Consider the following 21,796-nt stretch of genomic DNA (forward strand, 5'->3'; position numbering starts at 1 on the left):
AGTTTATCACAATCCCATTAACATAAAAATAACGGTAATTGTGTTCAGAATTCTGTTCAGTACAGTAGAAAAAACACAGTAACAAGACCTTTGCTAACAAAGGGTTGTTTGTGTCCAGAGTTGCTTTCCAACACACAGTACTTCTAAAAAATTATTAGAATAAGTTCGGATATATGTATGAAACTGAAAAGTGTCTCTGAATCCAATTTAGACATGTTCATTGCAACCACTGAGGTGCAGGTGCTGATGCAGGTGCAGGAAAGGACTTTATGTGACCATGAAAATTTTATCTGAAGTTCTGTTCCAAATGGAAAGCTTTTTTTTTTTTAAATGGAAAAAAGCAGTCAAATGTTCCAGTGACATCACACATGAAAGAAAAAAAATACAGAAGACTGTGAAACAGTTTTACATTTGCACCCATTAATTCAAAACCACAGCATGTAGTGTATTCAAAGGTTGGCTGTCAAGAGATGAAGGTTTTGCAGTTTTGACAGTTGGAAACCAAGTATCACCACTGAATGATAAAGAAGGAATTTTGTTTCTGTGGTTTTTCCTTGGAAGCTTTGAAAGAAAAAAAGCTGGATTATTCAACTGGCAACTTCAGCCTGAAAACCTTTCAGCCCTATTTTCTCATTATCTAGACAGTCATCACAGAAAAAATCCATTATCTCCTATACAGTATTTTTCAAAATTGGAAATGGTGCCTCTCTCAAAACTCACTGTATGCGAACATAGCCATGACATACCAAAACAACCACTTCTTAAGTGTAATAATGACCAGCAGTTAGAACTCACAAAGCAGACAGCGACACTGGTATCATAAAGACCTCTGAGGTTTATTTCTAGTGCTGTTAATTAAGACTTCTCTTTTACAGAGTTGTGCGAGGTCTCAAGAAGAAAGTAAGTCCTTCAAGATAGATCAAGAGGCAGCAAGTTTCTACATTCACGGGGGAAGAGTATTTTGTAATCTGCATGAACTGGAACAAGAGAAAAATAGTTGAAGACAATGGAACAGTCACATGGACCTCAAGTTTGCAGAGTCTTCTGAGCTGCCTAGGTTCTAAATGCTAAGAATCTGGAACAAAGTCTTTTAGAAAATTGTGAAAGTTTGAAATTCTAACTAAAGGTTCTGTTAATTCCTCACTTTCACAAAGACGTAATGGGACTCATTGTTTTCTTTCAAATGTTAACAAAACAATGCTCACAGATAAGGCACAATCTCACCGAGCTAACTTTTTGACAGTTCACGTATTTGATTCGTTATGAAATTGGTTTGATAAAAATGTTTCTTCCCTTTCTGTATTACAAAGAAAATGGAAAACCAGCTCAAGAACATCATAAAAACTGTAATTCAAATTGACATATAGTCTTACTAAGCAACAACAATCACACAAAGAAGTGGTGGACCGGGTTGACAAGCACAGAAGGAAGTTGGCAGAAAAATCTCAAGTTCAACAAAACTGGATTGAAGGTGGATCACCTCAAGTATACAGGTACCAATCCATGTACAGTCCTTGTACAGGAAAAGCCCATAGAACAGTCTCCGAGAGTGAGATAGCCCTTTTTTTTCTGGGGGGCCTGAACAGTGAAAAACAGAAATTAGACGTCTGCATGCAGTTCCAGGGCTACAGTCTCACTGGGACTACACGAGGACCACAGAAGCGATATAGTGGATAGATATGGTCTTTTGATGAAGGCAGGGGGCAGGAATTGCCCTTTATGTGAGAGCACAGCATGAACACAATTTTGACAATTTTAATCAGGATTAAGATGGCAGATCTATGCAGGTGATGTTGCAGTGGGTGTGTACGTCATACTGTCTGATCAGGTGAAAAAAGTAGATGAGGCCTTTTTCAGACAACTGGGAGAAAACTCTCCTTTAAAGACTTTGGGCCTGGATGTCCACCGAAAAGGCAGAATGATTTCCAAGAAAAACATCCTCCAAGTTCCAGGGCATCCATGTAGAAAATAAAGCAAAAGTGGCAGGATTCTTGCCTGGATGAACAAGGACATCCCAACAAAACTTCACTCCAAAAACAAGGTGTACAAGAGATGGATGCAGGGGCAGATCACAGGAAGAATACAGAGAAGTTATCTGAACATGCAAGCATTGATTTGGAAAGCCAAAGCCCACCTAGAGTTGAATCTGATAAGGCAGGTGTGAAGAAGAAAGGCTACTGTACGTTTATCAGTAGCAACAGGAACAACACATTGTGAAAAATGTGAGCCAACTGCTGAATGTGAAAGAGCACCTAGCAAGAAAGGACATGGGAACAGTTAGGGTACTCAATACCTCCTACTCCTCAGTCTTTACTGGAAAGACTCGCCCTTCAGCAATTCTAGGTCCTGAGAATACTGGAAAAGCCTGAAGCTTTTTTTGTAAGAGAAGAGACGAGAAAGTTAGGAAACATTTAAACAAACTGAATATACATAAAAAACCTTGGACCCAATACACACAACCATTAAGTAATGAGGGAGCACGATGATGTCGTGCAAAGCATATCTCAATTATATCTAAAGGTTAAGGCATTTGGGGGCAGTTTCTCAGGACTGAGGTAAAGTAAATATCACTCTGATCTTCAGAAGGGCAAGGCGACCTGGAGAACTATATGCTAGTCAGCCTCACCCAAATCCTTTGGAGGATGAAGGAGCAAATGATCTTGGAAATAATTTCTAAGCATATTAAGAAGAAAATGATTGGGAAAAGCGTAGAAGAAATCATGCTTGACCTTTGCAGATATCTACAATGAGATTATTAGCTTGGGGGACAAAAGGACATTAGTCAAAGTTGTTCATCTTGATTTCAGTAAGGCTCTCAATACTGTTGCCCACAACATCCTCACAGAGGAAAGGATGAAGTGCTGAATAGACAGGCTGACAACAAGATGAACTAAGAACTGGCTGAACTTCTGGGTTCAAAGGCTTCTAATCAGTGGCAGAAAGTCCAGCTGGAGACCAGTCACTAGTGGTATACTCCAGCAGTCACTACTGTTTAACATCTTCAACAGTGACATGGATCTAAGTTTGTGGACCATATGAAATTTGGAGGAGTAGTTGCTACACTGGCTGGTTGTGCTTCTATTCATTAGGATTTTGACGTGCTGGAGATATGGGGCAGGAGGAACCTCCCACACTTCAACAAACAAAATGACAAGTCCTGCACCTTTGGAAGAATAACCTCAGCCACCAGTACAAGCTGCCCAGTGGCAGGGGTTCTGGCAGCAGAAAAGAAGACGAACATGACTCAGCAACATGATAAAGAAGGCCAATAGCCTCCTGGCCTGCATAAAGAGCAACAGTAAGTCAAAGGAAGTGATCCTTCTCCTCTACTGGAGTGCTGAGTCCAGTTCCAGGCTTCTCAGCTTAAGAATCATACAGGATAGTCCAGCAAAATGCCACAAAGATATTTAAGGGACTGGATTATCTACTATGTGAGCAGAGGCTGACAGAGTTGATATTGTTTAACTTGAGGAAGAGGTCATGGTGGTGGTTGTGGGGGAATTGTATAAATATTCAGTATGGATGAGTAAAGACGACATCTGCAATTTTGTTAGTAGCACAAGACCATCCCTAAAGATTCCTCCCTATCTTAATAATTTTCAGCAATTTTGTGCTATGGGACTACGTTCTTGTCCACTCCAGGAATTTACTGGACCATCCTCAGGGTAAAACGTCATGAGTTAAAGCATTGCATTTAAGTTTTCTAGTCAAGGTTTTACCGAGTTTTCATTATGCAACTTGCTGCTTTGTTTCTATGTCTTTAGATTAATTTGCTTTTGTTATTCTAGGATCAAAAGTGCTGTAAGCTATTTATTCCTGTTCAAATTTATGAAGCACTGAACATCACAGAAGAAGACTATTTTTCAAGAACATAAGGCTTTTAAGAATCACTTTAACAATCAAATTGCCAATTTCTAGGACTTCAATAGTTTAGATTTACTCTGCAGTCAAGTAACTTCCTTCAGACCTCTCAGAAACATCTTCTCATCAGACAATAACTACTCAAAAATATTTTTAAAAAAAATCTCTTCCATCTCCAAAAAAAGAAGAATGTAATCTCGTTATAGCAGTGACTCAGTTCTGGAATTATTATGCTTAGTTCACACTCCAAAATGCAGCAGAATACTGAACTACCGCTGAAGTTCTTTCCAGTGATATAAACTGACTGCCCGTTTTCAGGATAAACATACGCTGACTCAACCTTTCCATGACTAACAAATGATGCAAGAAGCTACAGTGAGTGCATGAAGGTCATTTCAATATTCATTTTTGAGATTTCTTTTCAAAATTGTACATCACTAACTTACACTGCAGTTACTTTTAATGTCTGTATTTCTATGTAAAATAAAGCAGTAGAAATCCTGCTTCCAACTAAAAACTAATTAAATGGCTCATTTAAATTAAATCTGGGTTGTAATATTATACCAGTTTTTTAAAATAGAATCCCAAAATTTAGAACTCTAAGCACTGTGAAGATTTAAGAAAACAGCAAGAAAAGATGAAGACATTTTGTCTTTACTGGAAAATACACAGTAGCAAATTCTGCTCTTTTATTAAGTGCTAAGCACTTTCTCACTTGGTAAAGCAAGAAAAGATTATATTTAAAAGAACACATTAATTTCTTAAAATGTTATTTCTCAAAGACACACTTAATTGGTAATCATTTTTTGACAAGTTTCCGAACAAATACTTCTACAAAAAGCAAAATACTGCATTTTAAAAAGGTAATATAATCGCATCTTTAAGTAGTCAGGGAAATGGGTTATAGTCATATGCTAACAAGAGCGCAGAAAAAAAACCATTATAGGTACAACCCAAACATGGCTAGCTAGATCAAAGAAAAACTGACCAGTATCATCTTCAATATAAAAAGCTTGATATGCTGAAAAATGTCAGTGACATCAGAAAATTACATACCAGTAGACAACTAGTTTCATGAAGGAGTCTGTTTTGCATATCAAACCGGACGAGAAGATATCTGTGATGCGCAATGGTAATTCTTTTGCATAAGCAATACTATTTTCATGACTTCTACTCAAAATTTAAGAAAACAAAAGACTATACACAAAAGATTGGATAAGGCAAAAAAAAGATCACAGGTTCTGATTCTCCAGATGATCTATATAACACTGGGTAAATGTTTCAGACAACAGCATGGTTTTAAAATTAACTATGTTTCTTTAAAAAGAAGGTAAAATCCATCTCACTTCAAAGATGGCTTCAAAATTAAGCCACTACGGTTCTAAATACCGCTGATGTTGCTGCTTATGTTTATTCTGCAGATTTAAACATGTGAATTCATCTCATTAAAAAGCTGACCAAAACTTGAGTACCTGAGTCTTAGTTTTCATGCTTTTTAAAGGAGCTCCTCCTCCTGGTGATACACCTTTTAATTCATCCTTTAGCTTGGTAATGCTATTAGTCAAAATTTCCAGTGTTTTCATGATTTCTGCTTTGTCTTCTGACTTCATGGCTTTATTCTTCTCCAACTTTGAAATCAGCATCTGTCCAATTTTAAAAAAGTAAATTACATCTTTTTACTTTAGCAACAGGACAAAGTGTAATGGGATGAAGCTGGAACACTAAAAGTTCAATTTAAACATAATAAGAAACTATTTCAATGTGAGGGTGAGAGAGCTCTGGCACAGTGTGATCTCCTTCATTGGAGGTCTTCAAGACATGCCTGGACATGTTCCTGTGTGATCTGACCTAGGTGGATCTGCTTCAGCAAGGAGGTTGTACTAAATGATCTCTAAAGCTCCCTCCCAATCCCTTCCATTCTGTGATTCTACTTAGCAACTAGTATTACAGATCTGGTTTTAAATATGCATTACAACTAATGCAAAAAACATCATATTGCATTTCTTTTCCTGTGATACTCAAACTCTTAAAAGATAAGCTTTTAACAGCCTATATTAAATTAAAATAATTTTCTGAATCTCTGATTGATTTGCTAATGAACATCTGATATCTCCATTTCAATTGGATAGATTTGCTCAACATAATTATTTCAAGATTTGTATTCAACTTAAATGACATTTTGGCCTTTTTCTCCTCCTAAGACTAGGTGCTGTCAAGCATCCTTCCCTACATCAATCTCTCCTGTTCTTTTCAAGCGTAACTATCAGACTTTCACTTCTCTCCAAAAATAGATACATTGGACCCAAATTAGGCAACTAAAATTGCTTCTAAACTGCATAAGTTTGCATTTTAAGTAAATTAACAAGGCAAGTTAGATTAAAACTCTAAACTTAAAATAATGTGATACTACACTACTAAAAGAATCTTATAATATGAGCCGGTTTTGTAGAGCTCATGCTTACAAATTTGGAAAATTTTTGGAAATGAGATTTTACAACTGAATTGTTGACTTCCTTTAACGCTAGCATTTTACCTTTTGTGTTTCAATGTGCTTCTCTAAGATTTCTTGCTTCTTTTTTCTCACGTCTTGTTGAAGTCGTAATGCTTCCTAGAAGCATAAGAAGAAACCAAACTCACATAAAGTTTCTAGATTTTTGTCAAACAATGCCACAAGAATAATATACTATATCTTGCAGTCATACAGAAATAATAGGGAAAAAAATAGTAACAGAAACTCAAGATACTAATAAGCAGTTTTTCAAATTATGTTTTGGAAAAAAATGTATCACCAAATTCATGAAGGACCTAATAATTCTTCTTAGTTAAATTTATGCTGGGAAGACTTCAGTATTGCTTCTTTACAAAGTAATCTCTTACACAACTCTATCGAAAGATGAAAGGCAATAAATTACACCACTGCAAGAGGTACAACATACAAGAGCTAAATTGCGAAAAGACAGTGTCTTGAAAGCAACTGTAAATTAAATCCATCAATTAAAACACATTCCCCAGTACAGTTAAAGCAAAAAGAACACACATTCTACTTTCTAAAAATAAAGTGTTACCAAAAGAAAAACATCTCTTTTGCTCCTGACTGCTGTTACTTGGAAGTGACAAGTTACAGCACTCAATCTGCTAAAACCAGAATCTGCTAAAACCAGTACATTGCAATGGGCAAATCAAAATGAATTGAAACTGATAAATCCCTAACACATTGCACTGAGGAGAAGGAAATACCACAACTGCTGTGCTCAGCTCCTACTTATGCTGCCTGAAGAGGAAGCAATTGCCTCTTGGTCTCATGTGCAGAATGGAGAAGTCTTAGACAGGAGGACATTTGCCAAAAACAATTAAGAGCTTTGTTATCAACATATTTAATGGGATAAATGAGGAATGGCAGAAGATGATTTTACACCTCTCAATCACCAATCAACTGGGATCATCATACTGCACTCTTATTTATACAAAGAGTGTAAATGCACAACAATTACCAAAAAAAAAAAGAGTAAAAAGTTTTCTATATATCTTTCTAAATGCTGACAAATTCTGCTGCAAGAAATGTTAGTTTTGCCACAGTGTGCAATCAATTTTCTGAAGGGAAATGGAAGATAAGACAAAGGCATGAATGCTAAGAAAAACCAGGGAGATGGAAGGAAAGAAAAGAGTGAGTCCCACAAAATCATGGTTTTCCACAAGTACTTGTATATTGCAACAGAAATCTCTGAAGAGAAGAAGGAGCACAAGAGCACATTACAAAAAGAGCAAATCACTTCGCATGTCTTCAGTGTTTTCTCTCAAAAAACCCTGCTGCTATGATGAGTCAATTTCATGACAAACTCTTTGGCATTTTACAGGCACTTAGCATCCTAAATTGTTGAAATAACTTGACAGGCAAAGGTCTGAAAAACATGTTTCAGGGGACAAGTATAAAATAAATTCCCCAAACTAGTTTTTCCTTTTAAGTTTGGACCAATGCTACAACTGGCCCACAACTATGAACTGCTATTTCCAATTACACTAGACAGTAGTTACAGAAGTTTATCAATGGTTAAGATCTTTGTTTAACAATTAGATTAAAACAGAAGTCTAGAAAGTAATATAACTTAGTAGTAATCTCTTAAACTGTGGTTTGAAACCTGTAAGATCAACATTGTCCTATATTTAGTTTTTTTCAAGGACAGGAATAAACTTGAAACAGATGCTTTACTGGACTCTTCTGAAAATTCTGAGCAAGCTAAACTACAACCAAGTTGTCTGTTCGAGGCCAAATGAATTTTTACTGCATTTCCTCTCAAATAATAATAATAAAAAAGAAAATCTGGTAACATGCATAAAATAAAAATCAGGAGAACTACAGTTTGTAAACAGTAAAATGCAGAGTCATACACTTCTGAGCTCTCTCAAGTGAAGAAGCAAGTTTGGTCACAAGTACAAAACACATCAAGGACAAAGGCCAGTTTGATGATAATAAAGGCCAGTTCCAGAAATACTTCAGAAAGAAGAATGGTGACTACACTATACTCCCTTCTCACAAGACAATTCATGCCTCAACATGGAGATTCTGCTTCCAGAAGAAAGTATGTCACATCTTGAACTTCTAAATAGTTTTACACCTGCTTTTACTGCCTGAACATGCACTGAAAAAATAACAAAACAATGCTAAATTTTCTTTTCCTTTGAAAGGAAACCGTTATAGTTAATTTAATCTTGCACCTGGTTTCATCTATACTCTTGAGATGAACATACATAGTGTACTACCTCTAGTGGTCACAATCTAGGTCCATTTTATAAAGAATTATATTTAATTTACCTGTTTTTTCTTCTGTGCTTCATTAGAGTCTAGCACGGAAGGGGAAACAACAGGCAAAGATTTCTGTGCTGCCTTCAAAGCAGCAGGGTTGTACACAGTTTTTGTCAAGCCAGTAGAAGTGGATAAAACCTATAGGAGGAAATCATTTTATTTTTTTGGCAGTGAATGTCAATTAAAAAAAAAAAACAACGATGAGTGCTGAAAAATAAATAAGCGTCTTTCTTTTGTCTGTTTTGATGATACGGAATATAAAAATCTGGTGTAACAACTGAATTTGTAGTTGCTGAAGTTCAACTAATTTTAAGAGGAAGGACCACATCAGATATAGAAGAATTATAAACATCAGATTATAAATCTTTTCCATTAAGAATTTGTATGTACTTCCAAGTTTCAACATATAAAATTTTGAGCATAATTAAGGAAACAGAAGACTGAGATTTTCCCCAAGAATACCATAAGGTTATTCTTTTTGTGTTTTGAAGTTTAAAATAAAACTTTTCATGACTGCATGAATTTTCCAAGTAAAAATTCAACATAATGTTAGAGACTAAGGTCCAAGGTAGATATAATAATCTTTCTCACATGCAGTTTGTGAAAAATAGTGCTTGCACAATCAACGAGAAGTAACCCAACTACAGGGAAGTCTTCAACATCGTATAGCAAAGGAAGAGACTCCTATGTCTTCCTGTTCTCTTTCCTACATTTATAAAGAATTTTCTCCATGACTTACTGAGAACATAGTTGTCTGCTTTACAGCCTCGCTAAGTATACTATGTACATCTCCACAATACCTGAAGATTTGGACTATTCCATTTTCTTATCACATTTCTTAAAGAACATTTTGGCCATGTTAGTATCAAAAAAATCCACGACTAAGTGCTGGAGATAATACAAGCATGACCTTGTCTGCCTTCTTATCAAGTCACAGCAATTATGTGATTGGTATAATTTCCAAGAGTTTGAAAGTATTTTATATGTATGTGGAAAATAAAAAGATGCATGCAGAGTCCATTGGTCATCATGCACTTCGTAAGATAGACACAATGCCCACCAAAGGAAGGGGGAGAAAAAAAGAAAAAGACACAGCCAGGAAACATTGGAAAGACAGACAGATCAAGAGATCAGAAGAATTTACAACAGGAATACTTCACAGAAAATCTTTTCACTTCATTCTTTTTATAGCATTCCTCCCCACAGTAAAGTATTTTCCACAGTAGACATTGCAGAGAGAACAAACAAAACAAAAAATCAAAACACGTTATGCAGTATTATAAAAGGTGATACAAAATGCCCTAAGGAGACCAGTAGAAAGCAAAGAAACTTATTAAAGTGCATGAATGTATCCACATCTCCATCATATAGTTCCTATTACAAAGCAGCTTTAGGACAGGCTACAGCACAGACAACCAAGTAAAGACAAAAATATTGACACAATCCTTATGCCCTGAACTGCCTTTATAGCAGAGTAAACCATGCTTTCTCAATTAGCATAAGGAGAGATGCCCCAGCAGACGTACCTGCATCAACTAATACAGAAAGGCAAAAAGCAACACGTGTTTTCTAAATGTCTTAATACTAGTCAAGAGAAGGAACAGTGTGAATGTCTTCACAAGTTATAAATTGCAAGACCCTATATGGATCTTAAAACACCTCATGGTGACTCCTTTTCCTCCTGGATCTTTGTTAAGCATAGACCTACTTTCTCATTGGAAAATTCTTGTCAAACCCTGCACTCGCTCAGAAGCAAAAAAATCTAAGACAAGGCATCTATGTTTTTGACAGCTGTCAACCATTTAATTTATAGTGGTTATAGACTGTTATTACTGCAAACTAAACAAGACATTTTCTTGTAAAGGGATAGTTGTAGCTAAGAACGGGTCAAGGCAAGTTTCAGAATCCTACTGAAAATGCCAAAGGAAACTGCTGCTTCACAGCCAGTCCACTAAATATCTCAGCCACTAATCAGAATCAGTACATGCTACAAGACAACAGCAGATACTTAATGCATTTTATGTCAAGCCAATTTCCAGTACAAAAGATATATACTTAGGTAGAAGAACCTTATTACTGGGTAAAACTTGCCGCCTTTCTACCAAGAGACTTCTCAAATGAATGGGGATGCCTGTGCCCTAAGGTGCTAACCAGATCTGGAAACACCATCACAAAATTTGTTACTGAAGCAAACACATCAACAACTTCATGTTGTGAAAACTGCAATCACTGGGCAAAATACAGAACTCACAACCACAAATCAAGTGCACCTTTCCCACCTTACCTCTTCATTCTTTCTATAATGATACGCAAGTAGTAACATCAAATAAGAGGGTAAATGTTTATGACATCATCTTTTAAGGGACTCAAAGGCCAGAAGATTTTTTTATTAGAATGGGTTTCTATGGATTCATATTTAATGGTAAAATTTATTTAATACATTTATTTCTATATTCTTCTAACTCAGGATCCTGGAACACATTTAGTTATTTTCATGACTGAATAAATGGAATCTACTATAATAAAACAAAATCCACAGAATAGCAGCTTCTGTCTCAGCATGTTTTCTTCTTCTTACAATCACTAAACCATCTGTTAAGCTGAGTATTGATACAGTATACTTTGTAAAACTAATCTTTAGCAAATACTTTATTCATAGTGACAAAACAAACGATAATGACACACAGTGTTTTATAATAAAATTAACTCTATTGAAATTAAATGTGAGAGGAAGACAATGAAAGATTCTCTTACCTTTTCAGTTGTTGGATTAACTGGCTTTGAGACAAACCCCAGTCTGTCCTTCACAGATAGTTTAGTCACATTCTAAGGGGATAAAATAAAATTATATTTCAAATATGTTTTATGAATATTTAATATTTCTTCTGTAATTCCAAAGGTTAGGAATTTAAAAAAAAAAAAAAAAAAAAAACAACCCAAACCAACACAACACATTTAACTAATAAAACTGGTGATTTTGGAATAAGGAGAAAAATAATAGTAAAACAGTTGACAAGTGAATTTTAGATACTTGATCTTAGGGTTAATTTGTAACTAGATCAGATAAGACAAAGCTATAGTAAAATTTGGAATCAAAGATTATACTACATATTTTTTTGCAAGACATCCAGGACATGCTAGGTGGCATACGGGGCCTTTTAAGTACACTTCTGGTTTTGTGGTTTACGATCTGCTAACTGCAGTTATCGACTGCAGAAAGTTGTTGTTTGAATTTAAATTACAAAAGTTTCCTAGGTGTGGTGGTTTTAAGAAGTAAAAGTAAAGTAGTGGCACAACGCTAATAATGAAATACTTCTAACATAACAAAAAATAAAAAGCTATTTCTGTTGGGACTAACATCCAAGATTGTGTCATTATCCATATTGATCCTGTGACTACAGTTCTTCTTTGTATTAAAGTAAGGTGTGCAAATGCTGAAAACACTTTTAGATGCTGACCATCATGTCTCTAATGGTTTTACCTGTTTAACAGATGAAGTATTTTTAAAATATAGCTTTTGAACTCTTTGGATAGAAACCAACTTCATTTTGAAATCTCAAAACTGCAATTCAACACATTACTGAAATATTTTCAGTCTTTCATGTTGTGGTTTAGTTCTTTTTAACTAAGTAAGAGGCTATGACACTAAAATTTAAGTACCTTGCTTTGGTAAGAAAGCCAAACATAATTAAAGCAAGGAAAATTTTATTATCAAAATACCACTCACAATAAAATGAGATGCACTTCTCACAGAATCTTAAGGGTTGAAAGGGATCTCGAAAGATCATCTAGAATAACTCCCCGGCAAGAGCAAGACAACTCAAAGTAGGTCTTAGGAACTTGTCCAGGCAGGTTTTGAATGTCTCCAGAGAAGAAGACTCTCCAACGCATCTGGGTAGCCTGTTCCAGTGCTCTGTCACCCTCACAGTGAAAAAGTTTTACCTTGTGTTTCTTTGGAACCCCTTATGTTCCAGCTTGTACTCCTTGTCCCTTGTCCTATCCTTGAACATCATTTAGAACAGCCTGGCTCCATCCTCCTGACCCCTGCCCTTTACATATTTGTAAACATTAATGAGTAGTAAATGTGTACTTGCACTATATGAGTAACAGTAATGGCTACACTCATACACTAAGGAACTTATTCGAGAAAGAAATCGTGCAGCTGATTTTTTTTTACTATCATACATACCTGAGTGACTTCTGTATTGGCACTCTGTGCTTCTGCTGGTTCAATATTACTTGCAGGTACTGGACCTAATCGTTCCTTGACCGACTGTTTCACTACCGGTAAACTAGGCTGCTGAACTAAAGGTTGTATTACCTGTAACACCGAGCCACCCCCAAAAAAGCACATCACAATATTAACAACAGAAGACTGCTATATATGCAGTTCAATAAATACACAATGAAATTGCTGCAAAAGTGTTTAAATTTATACTTCTTCCTTTCTATCATTCAATAGCTTTTTTACCTAATGGCAAATACTAACATTTCATGAGATTTAGCAATAACATCTATTTCGCACCTGCAGCTCACAGAAGTGATCGAATAACTCTGATCTATTTTTATTCATTGTGTCTACTTAGACACATATCTTAATTTCCACCCGTTAGAGTGGAAAAAAAGCAACAAGAAGTATTCTGATTGCTTTCACAAATCTTTCATCATCAAACATTTATTTATGAGAAGGTATAATACAAATTTCTATCATAAAGAGTCTCACTTTTTACAGCGATATGACATTTTATCTTGGACAATACAGAAAAAGAAAAAAGGATATTGACTTGCAGTCATGGAACTGAGGAAAAAGAAAACAGAGCAGCTAATCTTTGAATCTACCATGGATATACCCTGACAGCTAACTCTTTGCCTTTTTTTTCTTTCACAAAAACACTAAACACTTAAAACAACACAAAAATTTCTTCCAAGAATGCTTCCTCTCGTATCTAGGACTCCCAGGAGGTCACCTAATTCATTTGTCAGTACCAGGGCAGAGCCATTACTGATAGCATCAATCTACATCTTAACTGATTCCCAATTAAAGAGGTCTTATCAACTCTATAGACAAAAGTGTTTCAAGTATCCTTTAGCATTAGAAAATGTTTAGTATCTAACCTACATCTCCTGTATGGCCTTTTAAGCCCAGTACTTCCTGTTTTATCTACCATGGATGTGGAGAGCACATTATTTCTGCTTCTTGTCAGAGGCATTTTATTTGATCATTTATTATGGTTGACTCTCCCCATCTTTACTAAGTACTTCCGCTCCTTTCATAATTTCCACAGTAAGAATTTTCCAAAGTAATCCTGCTAGGGAAACAGCTATGCTCAAGAAACCGTGCAAGATTAGGTACTACTGAAGCAAAAACTTAAAAGCCAATGATTTTACACTGAAAAAAACCTCAAAAGTCCATGTTTGGTACCTGACAGAAAAGATCTCACCAAAAACCATTATAAATACAGGTGAAATTAATATAGCTGTAACTAATTAACGCACCAGAAAGCTTGTAAAAATTCAAATGCATATAGTATGCAAGGTACTAAAGTAAAAGAGTTTCCATACTACTTGTAGATATGATACCTTTTATTTCAGTGAAAAGAGAAGTAAATACTCATGCACCCAAAATGCTTATGAGCTAAAAATACATGTTTACTGGCTCAACAATTTGTTAGCTGTTATATTTTGGGGTAGAAGAATGCTCCAAAAGCATTGCACTTCTAATTTTCATTTCGTTTAATTTTTTCTTGTCATTGTGCAGGTCTATCACCCATAACAGACTTCAAATTGTAGTCTCTTGACATACGCAGAAAGGCTGCTCTTTGTAAAGTGGGAACCCTTAATAATGTCACCTGGTACCAAGGGGAATTTATTCTCAAACTATCAAGGTTAACTTGCCAAAGGTGGTGTGCTGGGAAGCTAGTAACATCACTAAAAACTGTAAGACTATTTAAAATTGATGTTTTGCAAAACAACAAATATACATCATGTATTTGTTTGGATAGAATAATCAGCAAATAAGCTGATGGCAAAACTGTTCAAGCTATCCTTCTCAAAATAGGTAACGTTTGTATGAATGCAAATGACATGCTCCACCGCCCTCTTCTGGCTGATAAGATGTAAATCTAGTTCAGAAAACAAATAACATTTTGAGTAGCGCTACTTCAGGTCCAGCATCAAGAATATTTATAAATTTGATTCCAAACTCAAATCTAAATGATGATAACTGGGAAGACAGTGAGATAGCTGTCAGTAAAACTGCATTTTTCTATGTAAAAAGTGGGAGATACGTTATAAAAGGAGAAAAGAAAGGAAACGTATTAAAATGCCCTACAGTAGGATAGCTATGGAAATCTGAGTCATTGATTCTGAATGATGACAATATGCAGCATCCAGAGAATGAAAGAATTAAAAACTTGGGAGCAACAATTGAAAGACTCCTCTAGCAACTGATTTGTTGACTATATCAAAATACATAAATAGGTGAATGTTTATGCTACAGAGTCTGCCTTGCATTTTGTAAAGGTAGAATGTGTTGTTCCACATCAACAGCAAACCAAATAAAATAGGATACACAAGTATTTAGAAGGATTTGCTACACCAAATTACTGTCTATCCAATAACCTACACTATCTGTGAGAATCAAAGCTTCCTCTTGCGTTTGAGTAGAAGCATCAACCATACTAATAACCTGATGGGATTTGCCACAGTCTATCCATCTAGGCTCCACAAGGGTAATTACTGTTTCATATTCATAAAAACTTGCCAATGCTACTATGAATGTGACAACTACCAATAAGTGCTTCACTGTGCAACTTAATCCAAGAAATGTAGAATAGAACAAAGTTCAGTTGAAAAGGGATCTACAGTGATCATCTATTTCAACTGCCTGATCACTTCAGGGCTAACAATGTTAAAGCATGTTGTTAAGGGTATTATTCAAGTGCCTCTTGTAACATCAATAGGTGAGTCATGGGCTGCCTCTCTATGAAGCCTGTTACAGTGTCCGACTACCTGCTCTGCAAGGAAATGCTTCCTGATGTCAAGTCTGAACCTCCCCTGATACAGCTTTGAACCACTCCCACAAATTCTGTAACTTTATTGCAGACAGATCAGCACCTCCCTCTCCACTTAACATAAAATGTCCCTGATGCATTCCTACATTAAGTCTCTCTAATGCAGCTGTCCTGTCAACACTGTTGTGGTGTGATATATGTGTGTTTATCTGTATATACATACAGTTACTTTGCATAAAACAAATTCTACTGCTACTTTCTACCACAGTATGCATGGTCAACAGGAAAGGAAAAGGGGAAAGACAGGAAAAAAACAGTGCCTCTTACAAGAAAATGGAGATTCTTTTATAAGCAAAGAAATGTAACTCTGCTGCCTTTCTTATGCTTACCAGAAGGTAAAAAAAAAAAAAGTCTACACTAGTTAAAGCAAACAGATGTTATTCATCAGACAGTAGCATCAGATCTTGCTTCACATGAGATGACAGTAGAGTGCAATTCTCTGTAAGTCACAGAAGGGCTTTCCTTAAATACCTTCAGTCTTATCTTGCTAATCAGCTCCAGAACCTTGTATCTTAGGCTAAAAACTCTATCATTATAAAGAAACTTTTGGGACAAATACATGAAGGACTTAGTATTTCAAAATTATTAAAGTCTACTTTCTATGAATATTTTTAAAAATATGAAGATTATTGTTTTTACATAACGTTCTGGATAGAATAGTTAGAATCTCTACCTTTTGTGTGGTAGTTTGGATTTGTGGTGCACTGCCTTCTCGATGCCAATAAACTTTGATAAAACGATTATTTAATACTGCTTCTGTACTTGATATAGCTTTCCTTGCTTCCTCATGTGTGGCAAATTGAATAAGGGCACCTTCTGGATCACCCTGATATGCAACCTAAAATATAAAACAGAAGAACAAAACTTACTGCCTGTCTCAATTATCATAAAGATCCCCAGTTTCAAGGCTCAGAAGCTTACAATTTAAACCCAATATGGGTAATTAGATAAATACTTTCCATTCATGACACTGAAAAGCCTGGTGTCTAGAAGCCATCTTGAGTTTCAGCTAATAAACTTTAAGAATAATTAAAAAGCCCCAAACAATAAATCTAACATATCCAAACAGACATACAGTACTTATAATTGCAAATGTGAGTAGCTGTTCGCAAGACAAGAAGTAGCCTTACTGAAGAAAATTGCTACAAAAAATACAGGGGTCAGTTATTAAATGTCTTATCTAGTATCAGAGCTAGACAACAAAGCAGATTCCAGTTTTCCCCCTTTGAGCATTGACATATTATTTTAGAAGTTTTCAAAATTCAAAATCATCCCTTTTGAAAGAAGTGCATAGCTTGCAATATCTATCTGCATATCTGTCTCCCTATACACATCCATACACAATTTTACTTGCCTGAGTTCTACTGCCTGCTAATATACTCATATTCTTAGGCAAACTACAGAAAGGTTTAAGAAATATTTAAGAGTAATAAAGAGACATTTAAATTCCCTCAGTGTTCAGACAGGCAGAAGAGGTTTCCGTATCAGTACAAAAATACTCTTACACCTCTTCATTCAACTTCAGTGCAAACAAGAAAGCATACTTAATCAGCTAGCATCTGAAAGTTGCTGACAATGAAGCATGATGAAAAACCAGACTGTACAGCTTACAGATTGGGTATGAAATACTGACATTACACATAAAGCCTGCAATATGTAATATTAACCCGAGACCCTATTTTTTTTGCATCTCTTTTGTATCTTTTTTTCTCTAGCTGTTTGCTTATTTCTGTTTATAAATGTAGGTCACTCAGGCCACAAAGTGATTACAGGGAACAAACTGACATTACCGTGGGACTAGAAAGCAACTATATCACAGGGAACACTTTCTAGATGAATAAAGAAAAACATTTGTTCAAAGCCTAGAAGAATACTAGAATATTTAATTTCTGCTTCTTCAATGACAATTCCATTAGAAACAATGCAATCATGTTAAAGAAATGTGTTAGGAAAATAATGAAAACAGTTTCAGGGAACCATTTAAAAATCAATTAGCATTCTCCTTTTTAGCAATTTCTACCACTAAGTCAAAGCATTGCATTTTCTCTTTGTTGACTCTTACCTGCAAGTTGACTAAGTTTCCAAACTTACTGAAATGCTCATTAAGTTTGCTGATATTGTTAAGTTCTGGGGGAACTTTTCTCAGTTCAAGTTTTGTGTTTTCATTTCCAAACTGCACCTTCTTCTGGAAACCTGGACTATTTGTTCGGTTAAAATTTTGCCTGCAACATACAAAAATCAAGCCAGAAATCCATAGCAAGCTAGCAGACACAATGTTAAATTGTATATACTTATACATAGGCACTTTTATATGAGACACAGAGAGGAAGCTCTGCAGATTTTTAAAAAGGCAATTTCAGAAAAGTGTAGAAGAGTACAGCACACAGGCCCATACACCTGTAGGTTTCCCCACTGATACTCTCAGCATATGCCAGTGCATAAATCTGCAAGATAACTCACAATAATTTGTTTGTGTCACTAAGTCCCGACTTCTACATTCCTTCTATATTTCTCAGCTATTCCATGGATCTCCCTACTAATGTTTCAAATAACTGTTACTTCAAAGCTCTCAGTCCCAGAAACCTCTCAAAATTCCTTTGAGCCCTTTGTCATTCCAAGTATATCTCGATACTAAGCACTGCACCCTACATTTTCTGTCAGTAACATACCTGACAACTCAAATCAAAAAAGCAATGATACAAAAATCAGTCATGTCTAACAACCATCACACTGCAGCTGCTCTGTTTCTTAGATCATCTCATCTTTCAGGGAGTAGATCTTTGTATCATCCGATGTAGTTCGGCTGTCTCTGTATTGCCTTTGAGAAGATGGTCAAATATAGATCACTCTGTAGTGTGATTTATTTTAGTATGGTCAGCTTATCGACAGTTTAATTTGCTGGTAATTTGTATAGATTTACAAATGTGTCCTGGTTTAACCTCAGCCAGCAATGAAGCATCATTCAGCTGCCTGCTCGCTCCTCCCCCTTCTTGGAAGGATGGGGCGGAAAGCAAGAAAAAAGTAAAACTCACAGGTTGAGATAAGAACAGGGTAATAACTAAAATAATAATAACAACAAAATCTAGTAATAATAATAATGAAAATGAATATAACAAAAAGAGAGAGAAATAAAATCCAAAGACAAGTGATGCACAATGCAATTGCTCACCACCTGCTGACCAATGCTCAGACTGTCCCTGAGCAGTGACCCACGGTCCTGGCCAACTCCCCCCAGTTTATGTACTGGGCATGACATTCTATGGTATGGAATATCCCTTTGGCCAGTTCATGTCAGCTGTCGTGGCCATGCACCCTCCCAGCTTCTGGTGCACCTCCATGCTAGCAGAGCACAGGAAATTTAGAAAAATTCTTGACTTAGGACAAGCACTACTTAGCAACAACTGGAACATCAACGTGTTATCAAAGTTTTTCTCACATTAAGTTCAAAACAGCCCTGTACCAGCTACTAAAAAGAAAATTAACTCTATCCCAGCCAAAACTAGGACAATATGTTTCAGATTACAGAAGAGAGCTCCACAGAATTTCAACTATTAAGTCGATCTTGTGTTAATTACCACTCACTTGTCAAACCAAGTCTTCTTTGTAGGAACTCCACCATCCCCTGCACCAATAGTTCTTTTCCTGGATTCAGCATCTACCACTATTCTCATACTACTTTTATTAGGAGGTTTTTCTGTAAATAAATAAAGAGATTTTACAGTATGTTTTGTATTTTCTGCGTATATTTGGTTATGCTCACACTAAATTTGCACTGGGAAGTACAACTGTCAATTCTGAACTTACAATGATCCTTACTCAAACAGCATCAAATCTTGGTCATAGACTTTTCTTCTTAACTATCAATAGATGTTGTGACGGATCAAAATAGCTAATGGCTTTCGTTTTGTCACAATACATCATATATAAGGAAAACAAGAGGTGTGACAAAAGGCATCTGCCTCAAGATGCATGCACTCGCTGGTTTACAATGTCCCATACTCAGAGGCTCACATCTCCATTCTACTATTAGATGTTAAACACAGAAATACTGATAAGAAATGTACAGTATTCTAGACCACTAACACCAAGGAGCAAGATTTAGGGATGGAATGGCTCTTGCTGAAGAACAGGAATCATACTGAGGGACACCTCACTGAAAACACATCAGCAGAAATACAATAAGATTAAATATGAATACATACACATGTAAAACCACATTAAAAGTTTGGTTTATCCTTCTTCCCTTCTTATTTTGTGTGCCATTGCTTCTTCTCATGGCCACAGGAACCATGAGGTTAAGATTATTTATGCATAACTGTCTGCTATCAGATAAAAATTACTACTTCTTCTCAGCCAAAAACATCCTAAGGTTCTTTTATATAAACATTAACCAGTTATTACAGCCAAGTGTTAACTTCAGTGCAATGTTCTAGCAAGAAATTTCATTTTAATTATAATGATGCACACATAAAAGCAGCTATGAGCATAATTCCCTATTCAATTAAAAGTTCTCTTAATTTCAGAAGATTTTTTAAAATGTAGTGTTTTTCAGTAATACATTCCCTTAAAAATGACTCAATCTGCATTAACGTAAAAAAATCAGCTAATCTACATAAGTGTAACTTTGAGTGCATTACCTCTAGGTGGTAGATCCATATCACCTGATGTGAGTCCTATCAAATTTGGTCTTTGGGCATGTACTCTATGTCTATACATAGGTCTTGAAGTATTGGTTATACTTGGGGCTTCCGGATTATAGCCATCTGTGTCATACGTTTCTAGTAACAAAGAAATTGTCTAATTAAAATAAATTGCAGTTAAAACCCCTAAGGTTTCAAACACAGTATTTCATTTAATTACAAGAAACAGTTACAACGGAAGAGTTTTTCAACAACTGTTACCAAAACATTGACATATCAAGTTTTCTGCTTAAACACAGTGAAAATATTATTCCACAGTCAAGATTCACATTTTACATGCAAATTTTACTTTTGTCCTGAGTTAATTTAGAAAAAACAAGTGTTAAGTTACTGTCATAGTCTAAATGATACAAATTTATTCTCCCATGCTATGAAACTATTATCTCTAAAAAGTACAGTATAATAGGAATCAATGTTATTCTATTTAGCAAACCTTGTGGGCAAAGCCTCAGTACTACACCTGCTGTAAAAAGAGAGGGTGGAGCAGGAGGCGGCTGGTGATGAATACCCGTTGTAACAACAGTAGGAACTGAGCTAGTTGCAGAGTTTGGGGGGGCATCCATGCCAGCAGGCTGCAATGGAGGAAGTGGAGGGGGTGGTCCTGCCAAAAAAAAAAGGAAAATACCCCATGCATTTATCATCCACTAGACTTACATTACACAGAACTCAAAAATATTTCAGATTAATTTCCTTATAAGACTATTTAAACAAAAATATGAGAGGGTATGTATGTAGACATGATGCTGTACCCATTCATTCATATGAAACCAGTAAACAACTCAGAACTTAACATTATAGAGAAAAGCTTTTGAATAGTTTAACACTTCTTCAAATATCTTCTTTCTATAAGCAAAATGTAATTGCCAAATCAGCATTTATCTTCACCAAGAGAAGATCTTTAAACCTTTATAAAATCCCCTGAAAGCAAAACAAAAAATCTGTTTTCTAATAGTGTGTAACAAAAGTATTCTATGATAACAACAACTAATTTGACTAAAATTATTGTTTAAAACACACAAAAAGAAATATAGAACTCTGGGGAAAGTCAAAGAGATCCTTCTTAAAACTGAAGGAGTTCTTTGGTTGGTGGTCTTTGGTTTGTTTTTTTACAGCATGTAATATGATGGTTTCAAAGCTGAGCAGTCAAGCCTGACCTTCAACTAAGTAAGTAGTAAAACCAAGTTTTGGGAAAGATGCAGTCACATATTTGAACTTTCTACACAGATCTGGGAAAAGAATGCAAGAGAGAAATGATCACCGTATCAGTGAAATAAAAACACTAAGATCTTACATAAATAAAACTATACAATCAACTGGAGGTGAGAACAGTAAGAAATTTCCAAGCAATTTCAGATAGCAGC

The 21,796-nt window shown here is 35.7% G+C and overlaps 1 protein-coding gene across 6 annotated transcripts in view; it reads right to left on the reverse strand.

Moving 5' to 3' along the window:
* The window catches only part of RBM26 (RNA binding motif protein 26), a 57,135-nt gene that overhangs the window by 12,566 nt on the left and 22,773 nt on the right, over nucleotides 1–21,796 (reverse strand). For 2 of the 6 annotated variants that reach the window (XM_061995908.1, XM_061995902.1), the window contains exons 8-17: nucleotides 20,896–21,036; nucleotides 20,373–20,513; nucleotides 19,318–19,429; nucleotides 17,798–17,957; nucleotides 16,409–16,573; nucleotides 12,852–12,983; nucleotides 11,417–11,488; nucleotides 8,672–8,800; nucleotides 6,395–6,469; nucleotides 5,334–5,504 (exon numbers count right to left, since the gene is read on the reverse strand). In XM_061995908.1, the coding sequence (XP_061851892.1) occupies nucleotides 5,334–5,504; nucleotides 6,395–6,469; nucleotides 8,672–8,800; nucleotides 11,417–11,488; nucleotides 12,852–12,983; nucleotides 16,409–16,573; nucleotides 17,798–17,957; nucleotides 19,318–19,429; nucleotides 20,373–20,513; nucleotides 20,896–21,036 (1,298 nt within the window). Of the gene's footprint in view, nucleotides 1–5,333; nucleotides 5,505–6,394; nucleotides 6,470–8,671; nucleotides 8,801–11,416; nucleotides 11,489–12,851; nucleotides 12,984–16,408; nucleotides 16,574–17,797; nucleotides 17,958–19,317; nucleotides 19,430–20,372; nucleotides 20,514–20,868; nucleotides 21,037–21,796 lie in introns of all 6 variants that reach the window. The other 4 variants (XM_061995896.1, XM_061995892.1, XM_061995926.1 and 1 more) reach the window with 3 other exon arrangements.

The sequence above is a fragment of the Colius striatus genome, chromosome 1 (genome assembly GCF_028858725.1).
Source record: "Colius striatus isolate bColStr4 chromosome 1, bColStr4.1.hap1, whole genome shotgun sequence".
Classification (NCBI taxonomy): domain Eukaryota; kingdom Metazoa; phylum Chordata; class Aves; order Coliiformes; family Coliidae; genus Colius; species Colius striatus.